Source organism: Hippocampus zosterae, chromosome 6 (genome assembly GCF_025434085.1).
Source record: "Hippocampus zosterae strain Florida chromosome 6, ASM2543408v3, whole genome shotgun sequence".
Classification (NCBI taxonomy): domain Eukaryota; kingdom Metazoa; phylum Chordata; class Actinopteri; order Syngnathiformes; family Syngnathidae; genus Hippocampus; species Hippocampus zosterae.
In genome coordinates, this window is record NC_067456.1 from 24,203,358 (window position 1) to 24,218,132 (window position 14,775).

The window sequence follows — 14,775 nt, forward strand, 5'->3', positions numbered from 1 at the left end:
GCACATGTGTCCAATTGTCATGCTCAGGCATGGGGAGAACTCTACAAAGGAAGGATGCCCAGATTCAAACATTCAAATATCAATTGCTGAACTGTGAGGCGAATGTGCCAAACAGTCGTTATACCCGTCATCCCTCAAATATTCACATTAATAATACAAGATAGTAAAATAAGCTGTGAAGAAGAAGAGACGGTTAAATATGTGGTCAGTCCACTTTCTTATTTTTTAATTGCTGACAATATGAAATTATGAACACAGAAAACATGCCACCTCCTCTCCATGACACAAAGCACTGCAATAGATGAGGGTTGTTTGAACTGAAGAAGATTATGTCAAAATGTGAATACTGCGATGAAGAATTTTTAATGAATCTGGCCATATAATGTGCCATGTGTGTAGCAACTTCTTTAGCTACCGTTAGACAAAAGCAACTTTTCAAAAAGTATTGAAATTCTTGAAATAGGATGAATTCAAATGTTTTAGGGTTTTTCCAAAATATCACCTCAAACCTAATAAGCCTATCTTTTGTGAGAAGTTTGTATATCGTACGTACGTTTATATACAGCAGGAGTGTCCAAGGTCGGTCCTCAAGGGCCGCTGTCTTTTTGTTTTCCAGCTCTCCCAGGATGTTCTAATGCTGCATCAGAGCTGACTGATGAACTGATCATCTGAAACAGGTGTGATGCAGCCGGGAGAGCTGGAAAACAGGCACGACAGTGGCTCTCCAGGCCCAGATCGGAACATGCCTGATATACAGTATAATTTACATGTTCATACATCTTCAAGGATTTTCCAAATTGCTCTTGAAGATCATGAAACAACAAACGTGAAACACAGTATCCAACAACAAATATGAAATCCATAATTGACCATCCCACCCTAAATGCACCATTGCTATTGCTTTAGTTAACTTGAACTGAAATGTACCCAGACGTGCTCGCATTTCAATGGACTAGCCATTCATTTCCCTTTTTAATGCAGTTATATCCTGTTGTGGATGTAGTTTTTGATGGACACCCAGCCTCTGTCGTTCAGAGCTGCTGGCTCTGCGTGGAGACAGGACTCACAGCTCGTTTTACCTGAAACTTTATGGCTTGTTATGAAATCAAACATATGTCGCTCAACAGCCTTCACTTCATAATCTGTCCACGTGCGTCTCTTATTCCCACCTGTAAAAGAAGGCATTATTTATTAAAAATGGAAAAATAAAATAATCAAAATAAGATATTCCAGGAAATAATGAGAATTTTGAAAATTTGAGAATTTTGAGAATTTATCTCTCATTCCATTCATGGTCTCCAGAGGGTTCAGTCAGGTCACTTGGTGTCTGGAACATAACATTACGGTGTCAAAATATTCCGTATTCTTCATTCTGACCAGTTAAGAAATGAATAAACATTAATTATCATTGAACATTGCTCACGGGAGAGTTTGGGATGAATATACCACACTATAGAAAGTTAACACTGTTCAGTTCTGTGGAACAGCAATATGGGGACATTCGAACACAGGCTCTCCAGAGTTAGGTTAAGACAAAAGTCATGTCACCTGAAACACACTCAGGTTTTTCAGGTCTGAAGAAATATGAGGACATGACGACTGAAATCATGGAGAGTCCATGTTTCTGATTTATAACTTCTCCTGTGTTTGTCAAAGAAAGCTGAAAACTCAAACCTAGTATATAATGATAAGACGTAGTAACCTGTTGTAAGGAAGAAGTGGATCTTCCACTCCTTTCTTGATCTTCAAAAGGTTTCATCAGGATCGGAACACTTGGTGTCTGCAACATAGCAACAGTGCAGTGTCAGAAATATTCAAATTTATTCATCCTGATTAGTTAATAAATGAATAAACATTGTTATTCATTGAACATCGCTCACAGGAGGGTTTGGGATTAATATAAGACACTATAGAAAGTTAACACTGTTCAGCTCTGTGTAACAGCAATATGGGGACATTCGAACACAGGCTCTCCAGAGTTAAGTCCAGACAAAAATCATATCACCTGAAACACACTCCGGTTTTTCAGGTCTAAAGAAATATGAGGACATGACGACTGAAATCATGGAGAGTCCATGTTTCTGATTTATAACTTCTTCTGTGTTTGTCAAAGAAAGCTGAAAACTCAAACCTAGTATATCATGACAAGAAGTAGTAACCTGTTGTAAGGATGAAGTGTATCTATCATTCCATTCATGGTCTCCAGAGGGTTCAGTCAGGTCACTCGGTGTCTGCAACATAACATTACGGTGTCAAAATATTCAGCATTCTTCATTTTGACCAGTTAAGAAATGAATAAATATTAATTATCATTGAACATTGCTCACGGGAGAGTTCGGGATGAATATACCACACTATAGAAAGTTAACACTGTTCAGTTCTGTGGAACAGCAATATGGGGACATTCGAACACAGGCTCTCCAGAGGTAGGTGAAGACAAAAGTCATGTCACCTGAAACACACTCAGGTTTTTCAGGTCTGAAGAAATATGAGGACATGACGACTGAAATTATGGAGAGTCTATGTTTCTGACTTATAACTTCTCCTGTGTTTGTCAAAGAAAGCTGAAAACTCAAACCTAGTATATCATGATAAGAAGTAGTAACCTGTTGTAAGAATGAAGTGGATCTCTCATTCCATTCATGGTCTCCAGAGGGTTCAGTCAGGTCACTTGGTGTCTGGAACATAACATTACGGTGTCAAATATTCAGCATTCTTCATTCTGACCAGTTAAGAAATGAATAAACATTTATTATCATTGAACATTGCTCACGGGAGAGTTTGGGATGAATATACCACACTATAGAAAGTTAACACTGTTCAGTTCTGTGGAACAGCAATATGGGGACATTCGAACACAGGCTCTCCAGAGTTAGGTTAAGACAAAAGTCATGTCACCTGAAACACACTCAGGTTTTTCAGGTCTGAAGAAATATGAGGACATGACGACTGAAATCATGGAGAGTCTATGTTTCTGACTTATAACTTCTCCTGTGTTTGTCAAAGAAAGCTGAAAACTCAAACCTAGTATATCATGATAAGAAGTAGTAACCTGTTGTAAGAATGAAGTGGATCTCTCACTCCATTCATGGTCTCCAGAGGGTTCAGTCAGGTCACTTGGTGTCTGCAACATAACATTACGGTGTCAAAATATTCAGCATTCTTCATTCTGACCAGTTAAGAAATGAATAAATATTAATTATCATTGAACATTGCTCACGGGAGAGTTTGGGATGAATATACCACACTATAGAAAGTTAACACTGTTCAGTTCTGTGGAACAGCAATATGGGGACATTCGAACACAGGCTCTCCAGAGTTAGGTTAAGACAAAAGACATGTCACCTGAAACACACTCAGGTTTTTCAGGTCTCAAGAAATATGAGGACATGACGACTGAAATCATGGAGAGTCCATGTTTCTGATTTATAACTTCTCCTGTGTTTGTCAAAGAAAGCTGAAAACTCAAACCTAGTATATCATGATAAGAAGTAGTAACCTGTTGTGAGGATGAAGTGGATCTCTCACTCCATTCTTGTTCTCCAGAGGGTTCAGTCAGGTCACTTGGTGTCTGCAACATAACATTACGGTGTCAAAATACTCAGCATTTTTCATTTTGACCAGTTAAGAAATGAATAAACATTAATTATCATTGAACATTGCTCACGGGAGAGTTTGGGATGAATATACCACACTATAGAAAGTTAACACTGTTCAGTTCTGTGGAACAGCAATATGGGGACATTCGAACACAGGCTCTCCAGAGTTAGGTTAAGACAAAAGTCATGTCACCTGAAACACACTCAGGTTTTTCGGGTCTGAAGAAATATGAGGACATGACGACTGAAATCATGGAGAGTCTATGTTTCTGATTTAGAACTTCTCCTGTGTTTGTCAAAGAAAGCTGAAAACTCAAACCTAGTATATCATGATAAGAAGTAGTAACCTGTTGAAAGGATGAAGTGGATCTCTCACTCCATTCATGGTCTCCAGAGGGTTCAGTCAGGTCCCTTGGTGTCTGCAACATAACATTACGGTGTCAAAATATTCAGCATTCTTCATTCTGACCAGTTAAGAAATGAATAAATATTAATTATCATTGAACATTGCTCACAGGAGAGTTTGGGAATAATGTACCACACTATAGAAAGTTAACACTGTTCTTCTCTGTGGAACAGCAATATGGGGACATTTAGACACAGCCTCTCCAGAGTTAGGTTAAGACAAAAGTCATGACACCTGAAACACACTCAGGTTTTTCAGGTCTAAAGAAATATGAGGACATGACGACTGAAATCATGGAGAGTCCATGTTTCTGATTTATAACTTCTCCTGTGTTTGTCAAAGAAAGCTGAAAACTCAAACCTAGTATATCATGACAAGAAGTAGTAACCTGTTGTAAGGATGAAGTGTATCTATCATTCCATTCATGGTCTCCAGAGGGTTCAGTCAGGTCACTCGGTGTCTGCAACATAACATTACGGTGTCAAAATATTCAGCATTCTTCATTTTGACCAGTTAAGAAATGAATAAATATTAATTATCATTGAACATTGCTCACGGGAGAGTTCGGGATGAATATACCACACTATAGAAAGTTAACACTGTTCAGTTCTGTGGAACAGCAATATGGGGACATTCGAACACAGGCTCTCCAGAGTTAGGTTAAGACAAAAGTCATGTCACCTGAAACACACTCAGGTTTTTCAGGTCTGAAGAAATATGAGGACATGACGACTGAAATTATGGAGAGTCTATGTTTCTGACTTATAACTTCTCCTGTGTTTGTCAAAGAAAGCTGAAAACTCAAACCTAGTATATCATGACAAGAAGTAGTAACCTGTTGTAAGGATGAAGTGTATCTATCATTCCATTCATGGTCTCCAGAGGGTTCAGTCAGGTCACTCGGTGTCTGCAACATAACATTACGGTGTCAAAATATTCAGCATTCTTCATTTTGACCAGTTAAGAAATGAATAAATATTAATTATCATTGAACATTGCTCACGGGAGAGTTCGGGATGAATATACCACACTATAGAAAGTTAACACTGTTCAGTTCTGTGGAACAGCAATATGGGGACATTCGAACACAGGCTCTCCAGAGTTAGGTTAAGACAAAAGTCATGTCACCTGAAACACACTCAGGTTTTTCAGGTCTGAAGAAATATGAGGACATGACGACTGAAATTATGGAGAGTCTATGTTTCTGACTTATAACTTCTCCTGTGTTTGTCAAAGAAAGCTGAAACCTCAAACCTAGTATATCATGATAAGAAGTAGTAACCTGTTGTAAGAATGAAGTGGATCTCTCATTCCATTCATGGTCTCCAGAGGGTTCAGTCAGGTCACTTGGTGTCTGCAACATAACATTACGGTGTCAAAATATTCAGCATTCTTCATTCTGACCATTTAAGAAATGAATAAACATTAATTATCATTGAACATTGCTCACGGGAGAGTTTGGGAATGAATATACCACACTATAGAAAGTTAACACTGTTCAGTTCTGTGGTACAGCAATATGGGGACATTCGAACGCAGGCTCACCAGATGTTAGGTTAAGGCAAAAGTCATGTCACCTGAAACACACTCGGGTTTTTCAGGTCTAAAGAAATATGAGGAAATGACGACTGAAATCATGGAGAGTCCATGTTTCTGATTTATAACTTCTCCTGTGTTTGTCAAAGAAAGCTGAAAACTCAAACCTAGTATATCATGATAAGTAGTAACCTGTTGTAAGGATGAAGTGGATCTCTCACTCCCTTCTTGGTCTCCAGAAGGTTCAGTCAAGATCCCGTCACTTGGTGTCTGCAACATAACACCATTACGGTGCCATTACGGGACATTCGAACACAGGCTCTCCAGTGTTAGGTCCAGACAAAAGTCATTTCCCCTGATCACACTCAGGTTTTTCAGCAACATTACAGTATCAGAAATATTCTAAAAAGTATTCTACAGTAACTGGGAAGTATGAGGGCATGACTGAAATCATGAAAATCAACATTATAGCAACCATAGAGTGTCAGAAATATGTCGTAGTTACATGACTTTTGAATAAATTAAACTTCATACACAGCACAAGCCGGCTCTTTATGGTAGTTACCACTGTACAGCTCTTATAGCTAACAATTTCAGGACAACAGACATGACTGAGTTCAAATAATAAAGACAACACCCGAAACATACTCTTTCAGACTAAAACAATGTAATGACTGAAAAATAATTCCGGTGACCATTCGTTGTTTTCAACTAAGTAGAGACTTTTGATGGGCAGTACAAATTGCTGATAAAAATGTGGATTTGTCAAACAGCTACCACAGCCTTCTTCAATCAGGTGAAATAAGCATTATGAAGGAAGTTTAAAGGCATCTAATTTTCCTCGACTATTACGGATGTATGCGTTTTTATGAATTGTGATATTTGGTGAAGCACAATATTTTAACAGAAGCCGAATAATTTCTATTTCTATTTTTTCATTCCAAGATATTCCTAGTTCTACATGGCAATACAATATTCTCAATAATTGAATGATAATGGCTGCTAAACATTTTCTTCAAAAGTACTTCAATTATTTTTGCTCCAATATGATCAATGGCATAAAAAATATGCTGTTTACTGTGACAGTTTTGGGGTAAATACAATGTACGAATAAAATCTGTCACTGTGACAGGCTTTGGTTGCAGCTCTTGTCATATGCTTGCGGTAGCCATAAGAATTAGATAGCAGGTAGATTGATAGCATACCTTTATAATCATTGATCCACTGGGCTTTCAAACAAGGCTTGTTGACTCCAGATAAAAGCAGCAGCCTCAGATTCAGGGCTCAGTCTGGTTCTTCTTTGTGACATTATCACCACCAGTAAACATCTACAATGGAAAGTGAGAAGAAGTCAGCCAGACAAGCAAGCACAATATTATGGCAGCACTTATTTTGGCTCAAAAAGTACTGAGCCAAAGGAATATTATTTTCTTCCTCAAAAATACAAAAATTCATTTCATCAAACATTTGCTGGTCAGACTAATAGATTCGGGCAAACCATTTGTCAGGCAGATAACAATGTAAAATTAAAATAGAGTAACACAATATTGTCTTGACCAAATGTACCAACAAAGCTGAATTCTGCTATAATTTCATTGCAAACGTTTGTTTGTTTTTTTCATTGAAACGGTGTACAATTGAATCAGCACAAGAATAAACAGTGTAAATACACCGGGCTTAGCGTAAATGCTAGAAGTGCCTGGCCCACTTTCATTAGGCTACCTGTACTAACTAATTTAAATTAACTGCAATCGAATAAAACAAATACTGCACTGAAATAAACATATGGTACCAAAACCAAGTTCCACAGACTGTGTTGTTAAAGATTTAGAAAAGTTTTCCAGAACCTTGCCTGCAGGACATGTCCACATTACTTTTACTGGAAGCTTATTAGCATGCTAACGATCGAGCTAGCTAGCTAGCTAGCTGTCTTATTGAATGATATTACCTTTGGTGGGCACTGTTAAACACGGTTATATTGAACAACTTCTATGTTACGGTAAGATAAATGAAAAGGAATTGCTTACCCGATGGTCATCCACGCGTGGTCGTGTTTGAGAGTAGGATTGTCTGGCTGCTTCACATGTTGGATTTTGTGTGACTGCTAATTGATGTGACTTATCAGGACGAGGGCGGGGAAAATGTGTGAGTCAGTCCGAAAAAGATGACATTTGAGGTCCTGCACAATGACGTCACTGAAAGTGTGTTAAAAGTGTGTTAAGTACCGAAGTTGGCCACTAGTTTTCCAAATGAAAAGTGAGTCGAAAGTTAAACACACTTAAACACACAATTTCTGAAAATTGTGCTCTTTCAGGACATCACTTATTTTTGGTGTGGGAGTATCCTCGTGAGCTCTAGAGTAGTGTAGACTGCGTGGAAATATGAGGACGCGAAAAATGTCCTCATTTTTCCACAGGTCCTCATTGTGAAGGTGTGTTATCATAAAATTGTCCTGAGATGTCATGAATACAAACGCACGCACACACGCGCACACACACACACACACACGCACACACACACACACACACACACACACACAAGCACGCATACAGGCACGCAAACATCCACAGACCCCTTCTTTTATGCTGCCTCTGTTCCAATCGTACACACACTAGACTTTTACGTGCCCCATATGGTGAACAATGGCCCATCAAAACCTTCGAAATGATACAGGGGTTGTAACGGCAGCCCAGAACTTGGCCGCAACGCTGTTTATAGCACAGAGCTAAACCTTGTTTCCTTCATGCATATAACAGGAATTTCAGATCTGTTTGGATCGAAACCCGACGCAATTATTCAAATTTTTGATGTGTTGCTCCCAAGGCTGTATTTTGACAGCACGTCTTTCAAAAGTAAAATTTCAACTTAAGTTTATTTTTTAACACTGTTAGACAAATGTAAGCTCAGGGGAATTTGGTGCTGCTCAACTGTAGTTGGCAGCCTTCGGTGCAGAGCAGATGGAGAGGCAAAAATTCTGTTGTCATGTTTTTTGTTTTGTTTATTTTTTGTATATGGAGAAACGGAACTAGTGTTTGACATGTCATTTTAACTAGATCAGTACCAGTGTTAGTGACATACTGTACAGTAGTCAGTAATATTTTAGCCCTAATTGCAGAAATAGCAGGTCATTGTGTTATGCACAAGAATCTTTGATGCATAAGGTATGAGAAATGACACATAATTAATATTATCACATTCTTAATTGGTATCATTGAAATATATAATATATGATAATTGATGATTAAAATACCTAGCATACAATATTCATTCATCCATTTTCTGTGCTGCTGATCCTCACAAGGCTTATGGGTGAGCAAAGCTGACTTTGGCCAAGAGGTTAGCAGCCAATCGTGGGGCACCATCGAATAAAGTACAATGTGAATTTTGTTTTATTTGTTACTTATGTTCCTTCCATGACCTATTCCATAGAGTCTTTTTGACAGTCACTGTAATCATAAAAATGGTGTTTCTCCCTTCATACAGTAGTTAATACAGTGGTAAAGACGTCTTTGACGGAGAAGTTTTGGGCTTTGCTGTGTATAATTTGCAGGTTCTCCTGTCTTTGCAGGAGTTTTATTCGGTTAACTGAAGACTAAATAGCCCGGAGGTTTACATCTGAGTGTGGATGATTATTTGTCCGTCTGTGCCCTGCTATTGACAGGCGACCAGTCCAGGGTATACCACTTACACCCCCCTTTTCAACAAAGTTAGCTGTGATGCACTACAGCTTACCTGCGAGTCTATACTAAGTAGTATTGAAAATCGATGGCTGCATTACAAATGCCAGTGTACAGTACCATAACATTTGCCCATATTGTGTGCATGTGTTAGTGCAAGAAAGTTGCAAGAATTATTTGACAATATTATCGGCCAAACATAATGAAATCCCTAAATTCCTTGAAAACATTCTTAAAACTGTCGGACTATTTGCTCATGCAATTGTTCACAAAGTGGTGAATCTTGCCCCAACCTTGCTTCTGATAAAAGTGCCTACTCGTTTCATGACCAATCATTCACCTGTATTCGATGAACCTGTTCACCAAGGAATGTTCCAAACAATCAATGTACATACACCGGTGAGGGGGGTAACTATGGTTGGACTATCCTGAATATTTGATGCCAATAGGACAATGAGGGTGTCACAGCAAACTACAGCAAGTGGGTGGGGTCTAAAAGTTTTTATTGAGTTCAACTGTACTGTGTGCAAAGAAGAAGGCAACTTACCGTCATTGCGCTGATCTAACCCACCTGCCAGATTTTACAACTAAATCTTTTCCACCATGTCCCTCAAAGGTGGATGCAACCTTGACACCCCTTAGCTCAGACTATGCAGCGAGCCAGCACTATGTTGCCTTTGTTTAACCCCTGACCTGCGAAAACACTACAAGTCTCTGGCTTCTGAGAAGGCAAAAGGAAACAGGAAGTGTTTGGTTACAAATTAAATATATATGTGTGTGCCATGAGTCATAAATTGGCAAGCCTGTCAACAGAGCTGCTACTGAAATAGCATGTGGCACCAAGACGCTCATCATAAAGTTTTAAACCCTCACTTTGGTCTGTGCTTTTAAATAAGGGATTCAAAAGCTGGATTTTACCCTGCTTTTTCTTCTTAAAAAAACAAAACAAAAGATTATAATCAACACCAGACGGAGACGGCCTGTCCACAGTCTGACCGACCCAGGCAAAAGCTTTCAGCAAAGTCATAATAAAATCCCAAAATGTTGAGCGCTTTTATTTAGAAAAATGACATTTTGGTAGCACTTTGCGAAGAACCCATCATCTGAATTAATGATTTGTAAATGTTCAGCAGGTTCTTGATTATAATTACCAGAAAGATTGAGAAGGAATATGAATATTATTTAACATATAAAACAGTCACACACAAGAAAAATAACTGAATAGGTTTCTAAACAATTCAAATAAAAAGCATTTTGTAACTCTTTTGTGTCATTTAAAATCAGAAAACATACGGAATGAATAATCTTGGTCTTAAAACATTTTTAGATAAAACAGTCCTTTTGCTACATTTCATATATGCAAAGGTTATACAGAGCAACCATCTCCTCAAGACTTTCTCCTTTCTTCCAACCCCAAATTGTTCCCATAGAAACGAGCACATCGCTTCATCTTAAAAACCTCCTCCTCCCTCACCACCAACATCTATGTTGATCTATTATGATCTATGTTGCTTGTTGCGACTTTCATCCTGACGCTGACCGGAGATGATGTGCATGAGCAAAAAAAAAAAAAAAAAAAAAAAGACTCACTACTTTCGAACCTGAATAAAATAATGATAATAGGGCATTGGGAAATTTGAGAATAAAATGATTTCATTATCAATTGATCAATAACATTTAGAATGAATCAATTTTGCAATTCATATCGTTTACGTGTGTGTATATATATATATATATATATATATATATATATATATATATATATATATATATATATATATATATATATATATATATATATATATATATATATATATATATATATATATATATATATATATATATATATACACACACACATATGTGTGTGTGTGTGTGTATATAAATAATCCTTGTCTCACACCCCCCGTCGGGTGGTGTCCGTCCCTCAGGTGGTGTCCGTCCCTCATTCAGCTCAGGTCCTCTACCAACCAGTGGCCAGGAAGCTTGAGGGTTCTTCGCAGTATCTTTGCTGTTCCCAGCACTGCACATTTCTGGACTGAGATGTCCGATGTCGTTCCCGGGATCTGTTGCAACCACTCATCTAGTTTGGGGGTCACTGCCCCGAGTGCTCCGACCACCACAGGCACGACTGTCACCTTTAACTTCCAGGCTCTCTCCAGCTCCTCTCTGAGCCCTTGGTATTTCTCGAGTTTCTCGTGTTCCTTCTTTCTGATGTTTCTATCACTTGGGACCGCTACATCCACTACAACGGCTTTCCTCTGCCCTTTATGTATAATCACGATATCTGGTTGGTTCGCCATTACTATCTTGTCAGTCTGGATCTGGAAGTCCCACAGGATCTTCACTCTGTCATTCTCAACATCTTCGGAGGTGTTTCCCATTTTGACCTTGGGGTTTCCAGTCCATACTCCGCACAGATGTTTCGGTAGACTATGCCAGCCACCTGGTTATGGCGTTCCATGTAGGCTTTCCCTGCCAGCATCTTACACCCTGCAATTATGTGTTGGATCATCACAGGTGCCTCTTTGAACAACCTACACTTGGGTCTTGTCTGGTGTGGTATATCTGGGCCTCAATGGCTCTGGTGCGGAGGGCCTGCTCCTGAGCAGCCAGGATGAGTGCCTCTGAGCTGTCATTCAGGCCAGCCCTCTCTAGCCACTGATAGGACTTCTTGAGATCGGCCACTTCAGTTATGGTCCGGTGGTTCATCCCGTGTAGGGGCTTGTCCTCCCATGATCGTCCCTCTTCCAGTGCCTCATCTTCTGTTCCCCATTGTCTGAGACATTCTCTGAGTACATCATCCGTTGGAGCCTTCTCCTTGATGTATTCAGAGAGCTTGGATTTTTCATCCTGGACAGTGGCTCTCACACTCACTAGTCCCCGGCCTCCTTCCTTTCGGCTTGTGTACAGTCTCAGGGTGCTGGATTTGGGATGGAACCCTCTATGCATGGTTAGGAGCTTTCGGGTCTTAACGTCCGTGGTCTGAATCTCTTCCTTTGGCTACCTTAATATTCCTGCAGGGTATCTGATCACTGGCAGGGCATTGCTGTCTATTGCCCGGGTCTTATTCTTGCCATTGAGCTGGCTTCCTAGGACTTGCCTCACTCGCTGGAGGTATTTGGCCGTAGCCGCTTTCCTTGTGGCCAGTTTGAGGTTGCCATTGGCTTGTGGTATACCGAGGTACTTGTAGTTGTCCTCAATGTCTGCTATTGTTCCTTCAGGGAGTGAGACCCCTTCAGTGCGGACTAAGTTCCCTCTCTTAGTCACCTTCCGACTACACTTCTCAAGCCCGAATGACATCCCGATGTCGCTGCTGTAGATCCTGGTTGTGTGGATCAGGGAGTCAATGTTGCTTTCGCTCTTAGCATACAGCTTTATGTCATCCATGTAGAGGAGGTGACTGATCGTAGCTCCATTTCTGAGGCGGTATCCATAGCCTGTTTTGGTGATTACTTGGCTTAGAGGGTGGGGAGAGTCCATCACCTTGGTATATGCCGCATTTGATGGACACTTGGGTAAGTGGCTTGCCATTGGCTTCAAGTGTGGTTTTCCACAACCTCATCAAGTTCACAACAAATGATTTTAGGGTCCTGTTCACCTTATACAACTCCAAGCATTCAGTGATCCATATATGTGGCATCGAGTCATAGGCTTTCTTGTAATCAATCCAGGCTGTGCACAGGTTGGTACATCGGGACTTGCAGTCTTGTGCGACTGTTCTGTCAACCAGGAGCTGATGTTTGGCTCCTCTGGTATCTCTGCCAATGTCTTTCTGTGCTTCGCTCATGTATTGATCCATGTGTCCACTTATCTTAGCTGCAATGATGCCTGACATGAGCTTCCATGTCGTGGAGAGACAGGTTAACGGCCGATAGTTGGATGGGACTGCACCCTTTGAGGGATCCTTCATGATCAGGATCGTTCGCGCTTCGGTTAGCCATACTGGGTGAGTCCCATCCCTCAGCAGCTGGTTCATTTGTGCTGCTAGGCGCTCATGGAGTGCTGTAAGTTTCTTTAGCCAGTAGGTGTGGACCATGTCCGGGCCTGGTGCTGTCCAGTTCTTAATATCTGAGACTCTTTCCTGTATGTCTGCCACTGTAATGGTGACTGGGTTCTGTTCAGGGAGGTTGCTGTGCTCCTCTCTCAGGGTCACCAGCCATTGTGCACTGCTGTTATGTGCAACCTCCTTCTCCCATATGCCTTTGCAGTACCTTTCAGTTTCCAGTCTTGGTGGGTCAGCTCTGTTGTTAGGACCCTGCCACTGAGCGTACACTTTGGCACGTTGTGTTGCGAACAGCCGGTTTATTCGTCCGGCCTCATTCTCTTTTGTGTACCGCTTTAGGTGGCTGGACAAGGCTTGGAGCCTTTGTTTGGCAGTTTCAGACAATGGGGAACAGAAGATGAGGCGCTGGAAGAGGGACCATCATGGGAGGACATGCACCTACACGGGATGTACCACCGGACCATAACTGAAGTGGCCGATCTCAAGAAGTCCTATCAGTGGCTAGAGAGGGCTGGCCTGAAGGACAGCACAGAGGCACTCATCCTGGCTGCTCAAGAGCAGGCCTTGAGCACCAGAGCCATCGAGGCCCAGATATACCACACCAGACAAGACCCAAGGTGTAGGTTGTAGAGGCACCTGAGACGATCCAACACATAACTGCAGGGTGTAAGATGCTGGCAGGGAAAGCCTACATGGAACGCCATAACCAGGTGGCTGGCATAGTCTACCGAAACATCTGTGCGGAGTATGGACTGGAAACCCCAAGGTCAAAATGGGAAACACCTCCGAAGGTGGTGGAGAATGACAGAGCAAAGATCCTGTGGGACTTCCAGATCCAGACTGAAAAGATGGTAATGGCGAACCAACCAGATATCGTGATCATAGATAAAGGGCAGAGGAAAGCCGTTGTAGTGGATGTAGCGGTCCCAAGTGATGGAAACATCAGGAAGAAGGAATATGAGAAACTCGAGAAATACCAAGGGCTCAGAGAGGAGCTGGAGAGAGCCTGGAAGGTAAAGGTGACAGTCGTGCCTGTGGTGGTCGGAGCACTCGGGGCAGTGACCCCCAAACTAGATGAATGGTTGCAACAGATCCCAGGAACAACATCGGACATCTCAGTCCAGAAATGTGCAGTGCTGGGAACAGCAAGGATACTGCGCAGAACCCTCAAGCTTCCTGGCCTCTGGTAGAGGACCCGAGCTGAATGAGGGACAGACACCACCCGAGGGGTGAGATGAGGATTTTTTTTTATATACATACACACACACACACACACACACACAGTTTCCTGAATGCAACATACTTATAGCTGCTCTGCCATTGGCTATTAGTGAGCATTTTCCTGGTATCCCATTGGCTAAGACGAACCTCTATTGTGTCTATGTGTGTCGTTAAATCAATCGATATGTGTCTGTGCAGCATCTTTCTTTCTTTTTTTCAAACAACAAAGTGTATGCAGATAAAGTGATTAAGATTGCATGACTCTCTGTGTCTTATGTGTTGTATTGTTTTGTTATTTTGACTTCAAAATGCCGCGAGAGTGGCTGCCTG

At 40.9% G+C, this 14,775-nt stretch overlaps 1 protein-coding gene and 2 long non-coding RNA genes across 4 annotated transcripts in view; 1 reads left to right on the forward strand and 2 right to left on the reverse strand.

Annotated features, from left to right (window-relative positions):
- Positions 1–14,458, forward strand: part of LOC127602271 (uncharacterized) — a 60,157-nt gene extending 45,699 nt beyond the window's left edge. Inside the window, exon 2 of the mRNA XM_052068322.1 lies at positions 14,238–14,458. Coding sequence (XP_051924282.1) covers positions 14,238–14,414 — 177 coding nt within the window. The 3' untranslated portion in view covers positions 14,415–14,458. The remainder of the gene's footprint in view (positions 1–14,237) is intronic.
- On the reverse strand, positions 1,071–3,565 carry LOC127602346 (uncharacterized). Its single transcript, XR_007962769.1, has 3 exons — positions 3,500–3,565; positions 1,703–1,780; positions 1,071–1,327 (listed from the first exon to the last, which is right to left on the reverse strand). It is a non-coding gene; the product is annotated as an uncharacterized LOC127602346 (long non-coding RNA).
- Positions 3,947–5,439, reverse strand: LOC127602350 (uncharacterized). Of its 2 annotated transcripts, none has more exons than XR_007962772.1 (3): positions 5,288–5,439; positions 4,394–4,465; positions 3,947–4,018 (listed from the first exon to the last, which is right to left on the reverse strand). It is a non-coding gene; the product is annotated as an uncharacterized LOC127602350 (long non-coding RNA). The 2 variants fall into 2 exon arrangements; XR_007962773.1 differs by lacking the exon at positions 4,394–4,465 and adding an exon at positions 4,841–4,912.
- Positions 14,459–14,775: the final 317 nt, after the last annotated feature.